At 41.0% G+C, this 8293-nt stretch overlaps 1 protein-coding gene across 1 annotated transcript; it reads left to right on the top strand.

Moving 5' to 3' along the window:
- Positions 1-2359: 2359 nt before the first annotated feature.
- Positions 2360-7032, top strand: LOC110497533 (uncharacterized). Its single transcript, XM_021573675.3, has 2 exons — positions 2360-2691; positions 5822-7032. Exons 1-2 carry the CDS (start codon positions 2621-2623, stop codon positions 6522-6524), a joined length of 774 nt encoding a protein of 257 aa, XP_021429350.1. The 5' UTR covers positions 2360-2620; the 3' UTR covers positions 6525-7032.
- Positions 7033-8293: the final 1261 nt, after the last annotated feature.

Raw genomic sequence — 8293 nt, 5'->3', positions numbered from 1 at the left:
TATAGTTTGTCCCTCTTGAGACGCCGCAGCAATAACATTGCCATAACACTTCCTCAAAATATTCCAAATCAATCAAAGAGGCTTTAGTGGTGGGTGGGTGTGCTGGTGTGTGCGTGCATGGTGATGAGTGTGTGAGTGTTGGTGTCAGTGTGTGTGCAGGAGTATCAGTACGTGCATGTGTGAGTGTGTGGGTAGAGACCCCTGAGTGGCATATAGTGCAGATAGTCAGTGCAGATAGCTGGCCATCCTCACCCACGGTCTATTTCCTAGCTGTTCAAAAGTCTCAGTGCCTGGAGTCACCATTATACTCAATGAACCTGATATACACATTCTTACATAACATTAATGCAATAATCTTTTTTTTCCTGACAATTCATACAAAATCTCTTATTGTTGTGAATGAATTCATTGATGTTATCTCCAAATAGGACTGCTTACGTGAACAAACACACATAGGGACTAGAACTACTTCCATCTACTCCTCTCTTCACCATACTGAGCCGCACCAAAACCAAACCCTTAACCTACCCCTTACCCACAACCGGGTTCGTATCAAAATCCCGACCCTACCCTCCCCATACACTCATACATCACTCTTTGCCTTCTTTGAGCCCACCCGTCTTCATTCATGTGTTGTATAGTCTGATGTTTTGACTCCTATTTATTTGTCTTTTCATTTCTATAATTGTAGTGGCTTTGGGTCCTTGAAAAGCACTAAGCATTATCATTATTATCATCATCCTCTATCTGAGCTTTGAAATTCCCACAATGATTTGAAAATTCATATGTCAGAACAATGTCCACAAACCTTTCCATGTAATGCCAAATACTGTAGAGACAGATATCTCTGTTGTGCGTGAAGAATGCCCTCCATTTCCTTCTCATACTGCTTTATGGAGTGCATTATTTTAACACTCAATGTAATACTATTGCGAGCACATTACTTTCTTTTTCATTTGTATTGCTATGGCCATCCAAAGTGCTTTTAAATTCACAGGTATTATTAAATATTTTAAAAGCCACCAATTGCTTGCTATTCTAGGTACCTTAGGCAGAACATCAATATTCTCAGAACAGAAATTCTGTAACTGTTGGCTAACAAAAGAACAAGAAGCACATATATACAATGTGATCCTCCAAATGAGATTTTACAAGATCAAGGTGCACATCAATTTAATGGTGGGTGGGTGTGTGCGTGGTGATGAGTGTGCGTGTGTACAGTACCAGTCAAAAGTTTGGACACACCTACTCATTCAAGGGTTTTTCTTTATTTTTACTATTTTCTACATTGTAAAATAATTGTGAAGACATCAAAACTATAAAATAACATATGGAATCATGTAGTAACCAAAAAAGTGTTAAACAAATCAAAATATAGTTTATATTTGAGATTCTTCAAAGTAGCAACCCTTTGCCTTTGACAGTTTTGCACAATCTTGGCATTCTCTCAACCATCTTCATCTGGAATGCTTTTCCAACAATCTTGAAGGAGTTCCCACATATGCTGAGCACTAGTTTTCATGCTTTTCCTTCACTCTGCGGTCCAAAACATCCCAAACCAGTCTTTGCCCAACAAAGTGATATCAGGATATATAAGTTATCCTGTATGAGCTTTTGTGACGAATACATTACATTGTTACAGGTGTCAAGCTTATGGGCATGTGGCAGCAGTGTGTAGGAGGGAGGTTCCTAGGTGTGAGAAGTGTGCAGAAGGACATGAGACAAAGGAATGTGTAGCATTGGGGAAAGTAGTGGTATGTGTTAATTGAAGGGGTGCCCATGGGGCTGGGGATCTGAAATGTCCCATGCGAGAGAGGCAGGTTGAGATTTCCTGGGTTAGAGTAGTGCAGAAGTTGTCATATCCTGAAGCAGTGAAGAAAGTAGGGGAAGTCCGGTCAAGGAATCCTAAGAGGAGTGGTGTAAGTAGTAGATCTGTACTAGTAAAGAGGGATAAGCCAACAAGTGATATATCTTTCAGTAAGATTGGATTTAAAAAATGTTACAGCAATGGTTATCAACTGTACTGCAGGGATGGAACGTAAAGTCGCAGAAAATTGAGGTGGTGGCGGCAGCTGCAGAGAGGTATTTGGGTGCCCTAGACTTGACATCAGAAGAGTTACAGGGTGTCTTAAGTGGTGGTGGTGACCCTTCCTTTCATGTTGTTGGCCTGAGGTAGGACTAAATAGATTTGAATAGTGGAGTAGGGAGGTGTTATTTTTTGTGTGTTTTTTTTTCAGATAAAGTACAAGGGAGTTGTACTCCAGTCTAGTAGGTGGCGGCAATGCATCATTACCTGGAAGCCAACCGCCGTTAAACCTAATCGAATAAGAAGTAGTAGTACGCGGGGAACTTTTATTTTGAAGTTTTTCGAAATTCGGTGACCCAGAGGTGCTTACGCTTGCATTTGGATTAGCAAATTGTAGCTACAACAACAGAACTACAACAATTCATACATGTATTGAGCAACAAACACCTTCATACGGAGTATAACTATTAGTTAAATCAAACATAAGACGCAGACCGCAATTTGTGACTGGATTAAAGCGAAAGAAGGACGAAGAGACGGAAAAATATAGATACTAGTTAGCTAGCTAACGTAAGGCTAGCAGCAAGCTGACACATGAATTCTCTCGTTGGCTATGGCGTGTCCTCTGATTCTGACAGCGATGGGGATATTGGAAACGACAAGAAGTAAGTTACAATTCAGGAATACAATTGAGCAAATATTTATTTGTGGAAGAATCATTGAAAAGATAGACGTGTGTTCCATAGAGCTCGCCAAGTTGTCCTAAAACCCGGGAATTAGTTACCTCTGGTTCGTTCAGACCGAGGTAAAGTTGGTTTTATATTCACACATTGACATTCTTCAAAAGCCATTTACAAATGAACTAATCATGAACTAATTCACCGTTTGTCACATAATCATTAAACTAGATATGATGTAGTCTATAAATGTCCAGCATACTTTTACAACCTTTGTTTTGAATACAAATTCCAGTTTGGATTTGATAGAGGGCAGCTTCATATATTACCCACAAAACACCAGTCTCAACGTCAACAGTGAAGAGGCAAATCCAGGATGCTGGCCTTCTAGGCAGAGATGCAAAGAAAAAGCCATGTCCAGTGTCTGTTCTTTTGCCCATCTTAATCTTTTATTTTTATTGGCCAGTCTGAGATATGGCTTTTTCTTTGTAACTCTGCCTAGAAGGCCAGCATCCCGGAGTCGCCGTGTTTTGCTGGTACTATTTCATGAAGCTGCCAGGTGAGGACTTGTGAGGCGTCTGTTTCTCAAACTAGACACTAATGTACTTGTCCTCTTGCTCAGTTGTGCACCGGGGCCTCCCACTCCTTTCTATTCTGGTTTGAGTAGTACACATCGTTGTACGAGATCTTCAGTTTCTTGGCAATTTCACGCACGGAATAGCCTTCATTTCTCAGAACAAGAATAGACTGACGAGTTTCAGAGGAAAGTTCTTTGTTTCTGGCCAGTTTGAGTTGTAATCGAACCCACAAATGCTGATGCTCCAGATACTCAAGTAGTCTAAAGAAGGCCATTTTTTTGCTTCTTTAATTAGAACAACAGTTTTCAGCCATGCTAACATAATTGCAAAAGGGTTTTCTAATGATCAAGTAGCATTTCGAAATGATAAACTTGGATTAGCTAACACAACTGGAACACAGGAGTGATGGTTGCTGATAATGGGCCTTTGTATGCCTGTGTAGATATTCCATTAAAAATCAGCCGTTTCCAGCTACAATAGTCATTTACAACATTAACAATGTCTACACTATGATTCTGATCAATTTGATGTCATTTTAATGGACAAAAAAAACAAGGACGTTTCTAAGTGACCCCAAACTTTTGAACGGTGGAGTATGTTATGGTTCACTCTTAGTTATCCTTATCTCCACTGTGGAATGTCCATGTTGATCCTCTTGGTTGTCTTGGTCCTCTTGATCTAACCACCTGTCTTTGTTAGTCAGACCTGACCCCTTCATCCTCTAATTTAACATGACTGAAGATGCAGAATTTTATGCCAGGCTCCTTCTAATAGGGTATAACAGAGTCGTTAGAACTTTGACCACATGCCCTCTAGACTGAAATTTTACTTAAAACGAAAGTTGTAAAAGTATGCTAGACATTTTATAGAGTAAATCATGCATAGTGTGATGTTTCTGTGACAAATGGTGAATTAGTTATTGATTTATACTGCTTTAAATGGCATTTTATAGATTTTATGTATTTCTATCAAATCAAAACTGGAATGTTTATTCAAAACTAAAGTTGTAAAAGTATGCTAGACATGTATAGAATAAACCATATCTATTTTTATTTTTCTGTGACGATCAGTAAATTAGTTATTGATTTTTACCATTTTAAATGGCTTTTGGCGAATGTCTGTTGAATGTCTGAATGTGTGAATATAAAACCGTCTTTACCCCGATTTCGTCCAGCCATTTCTATGGGGAAAGAATAGGGTTTGTGGATAAATGCAGAAAATAAGGTTAACTCAGGTTTAGGAGATCTTATACGATTTGTTCTATGAGCTAGTATCAGTCAGTTTTATTTAATTTAACCTTTTATTTTATCAGGGAGTCATATTGAGACCAAGATCTCTCCGAATTACATAAATTACAGAAAATACACACATCAAAACATATACACAAAATGCAAGCAGAAATAAAGACATGGTCATAAACAAACGCATTCATCAGTAATAAGGTCCTCAATCAGCTTTCTGAATTGCCTTCGAGGCACCAAAACATTTATTTTAAGAACATTTTAGAAGATAACTAAAAGCTAATTAACCTAACTCCGTAGAGACCAAAGAAATTTCCTGGGTTAACCATCCCTGAGACCAGGTGTGGTCACTCGTATATCTGAAGTTTAGTAAAGAGGTTAGGTACAGTGGGACTTTTTTGTAAAAGAGCTTTTATAAATGAAAACATAGCAATGTATCAACCTACGTGACATCAAACGAGGGCCAGCCAACTTTCTGGTAGAGAATGCAGTGTTGAGTCCTAAAATTGTCGGGCCGTAATAAAGCGCAGTGCGCTATGATAAACTGCATATACACTTCCTATAGGTGACGTCGCCAATAGTCTAGGACCGATAGGAACAGCATCTATTTCTATAGAATAATCCCGTTTTTGTTCTCCGCTTCTGAACTAATTTATCAATATGCTTTTTGAAAGACAGCTTCTCATCTATCCAGGCGCCTAGATATTTGTAAGCCGGGACACGAGCGATATGGGCACCGACCAAAGTACATATGCTTTGATCATCAGAGTTATTTTTATGCGCTCTAGAGAAGTTTAGTTTTACCTGCATTCATTACTCATTTCAGGTCAATCACGTTTTTCTGTAGTACAATGAAGGCAGACTGTAGTTCAGACAGAGCCTGCTCAACCTTGGGCAGTAGCATACCCAACACCACAACATCATCGGCATATTAAGTGCAGGTTGTAATTGAATGTAAACAGTAAAAAGTACAGGACCCAAAATCGACAACTGCGGGACACCTTCTTTAATATCCGGGAAACCTGATTTAACACCGTTAAGTAGATCCACATGACGAGTTATTTTTAAACCAGTTACATGCAGCCTGGTCTAGACCATTTTGAGGAAAGCCTCTGGATTAGCAGTGAGTGATCGCAAATATGGAAAGCCTTTGACAGGTCAATGAAGAGGGCAGCACAGGGTTGCCTTCTATCCATACAGTTAACCGCTAAAATATTTGAATCCTTTGTTAATTCTCGGCTAAGATCTTTACACAACAGCTAGTATACCAGCTCATTTATACATGTTGTTTATTTGAAGGACTGAGAGCAAGGTGGATGGAGAGACCCAGAAGAAGGGCCGCAATTTCCTCCTAGAGTCTGGGTCAGCCTCCAGTGAGTCAGACTGTGACTTCGACCCAGAGGAAGAGGGGGACACCGTATCTCAACTAAAACCTAAACGCCCTCCTCCTGCCTGTATGGCACCCCCCTCTGAGTCCCGGACCCCTCTCCTCCCCGCACCCCCTAGTTCCCTCTCCCACAAACTCCCCCCTCCACCCCTCGGGGCCTCGTCCAAGAGTGGCGTATTCGCCAACCCCTTCAAGGCGCAAGCCGACCAGAAGCTCAATGTCTTGCAGAAGCACGTCCCTCTCACTCTGCTGGCCCGGCCCTCCCAGATAGGAGGCAAGAGGATGTGCGTGGCGTACAGGAAGGACGGACGCTGCAGGTTCGGGATCAAATGCAAGTTTGCCCATGACAGCGACCTCCAAAGCTCCATCATTCCCAATGACTATGACCCCCCTGCGGGTGACGATCCTGGATCGGACCAAGCTGACCCCAACGGGGGGGGATTTTCATACACGGGTCGCCAGAACTTTCACCAAAACCAGGGAGGAGACCCTGAAGAGGAGGGTCAGCAGTCTAGGAAGAGGAGAGTAGGGCTGAGTAACACCCTAGTGCCTCCTAAAAGGTCAATGAAGAATTATGCAATGCAGAGGAAGAGAGAACAGGTCAAATTGAACTGAGTGACTTGCAAAGGGATACTGTCAGCAGCAATAGTGTGTGTGTGTGTGTGTGTGTGTGTGTGTGTGTGTGTGTGTGTGTGTGTGTGTGTGTGTGTGTGTGTCCTCACATCGTTTTAGTGTGTGTCAGATAAAATGGGAATGTGTTCCAATTTCTGTACCCTTATTCTGCACTCATTTACTCCCCCTCATGGATGTAAAAGGAATGGACTGGTGTAAAATAGGGTTTAAACTTCTCCCTACCCATGATTACTTCACTGTAATGGAGTGCGCAAGTGCAACCTTCTGTTAGAAGAGAAGATAATCAGACCACAGCCAGAGAGCATTCATATAGGATACCTATAGCACACTTCTAAACTTCTGTTCAGTCCAGTACATATACTTCAGATTGGTAGTTTCTACATGAAACGTTTTTTGTAGTTTCATTGAAAACGTATTCCTTTCTGTAAGAAACTGTCCATTGGAAATATAAGCTACAATTTATCATTGTTAAATAAATGCTTTAAATGTTTGTAACTTGTGTTTGTGACCACTTAATGATGAATGGGAATAGGAACTGGAGATACGAATAAAGTTATGGATCGGGTTTAGGAAAATGTAGAATTATTGATTTTAAAGTGGATTTTAAACGGTTTTGCTTTGATTAGAGAAAGATTGAAAGAAGAGGCAGCACAGGGTTACTTTTTTGGATCAGTTGCAACACACTCCGGCATCAGTCACAATGTAAGCACACACACTTAGCTCCTGCTTTTTTGGGATGAACCCTCAACCCTCAATATCGATAACATCCAAAAATGATCAAGGTTGTCACAAGAAACAGGACAATCAGTAACAACAATAATCAATAATGTTTTTATTTTACTAAGGCACCTTGGCTGACTGACTCCCAGCATTCTCTGCATTGATTGTAAAGTTGCTCTTCATACAAGCATCTGCTAAATGACTAAAATATCACATGTAAATGTACTAGTAGTGTAGACAGTGTTGAGTTAGCCTGGGCGCCATGTCTTTTTGATCTGACAATTCCACAAGCAGTTGGCTAGAGAGCAGAAACGCTCCTTACGAGGAGTGATGCTCCGAGGAGGCTAAGGAGTCCGGAGAGAACAGGGAGGTGCAGAAGCGCTTCAGCAAAAAGGTCAAAGGTCAGTAACACTTTTTTTGGTGAATTTTCTTTAATAAACACAAGTTAAATACTGGGATTGGGACAGACAATAGGCTTTACAGAACGACTCTTCTGATCCTCACTCGGACACACGGACACTCATAAGTCACCTAATAGAGATAAAAACCTACCAGCTCCAGTGGATTGTGGGAAGCGGGTGATGCAGTTTTTGTTTCTTTACTGATTTAAAAGCACCTGCTCACTAAGCTTGCCAAGTATCACTTGTGTTTATTCAGCTTACTGTACATATTAAATGGATTGGATTGTTATTTACTCTGTTGTGAACAGAGCTGTGTCGTGCAGTGAGGAGCAGCGTGTGGACAAAGGACACCAGTGCTCACCAGCACGGCCCTGAGGAACTAGTGGATGAAGAGGATCTCTACAAGAAGGTCTGTAACACCTGTGGACACGAACTGTCCTATGAGAAGATGTAGCTTTTAGTGTCCTTTAAACCTTATCTCGGGGTCCCACAGGGTGATTTATTTGTGGACCACTGGTAGACGCCGGACACGAAACTGAGATTCAAATGACTTACGATGTACTTGACCCAATTCCTTGCTGAAGCAAGGAGGCAGGCCTTCCTGAAATCTTATACATGCCATACACAATG

Source organism: Oncorhynchus mykiss, chromosome 19 (genome assembly GCF_057628025.1).
Source record: "Oncorhynchus mykiss isolate SJ-2025 chromosome 19, ASM5762802v1, whole genome shotgun sequence".
Classification (NCBI taxonomy): domain Eukaryota; kingdom Metazoa; phylum Chordata; class Actinopteri; order Salmoniformes; family Salmonidae; genus Oncorhynchus; species Oncorhynchus mykiss.
The sequence above is the reverse complement of the archived record's forward strand: the minus strand, read 5'-3'. Positions and strand labels throughout refer to the sequence as shown.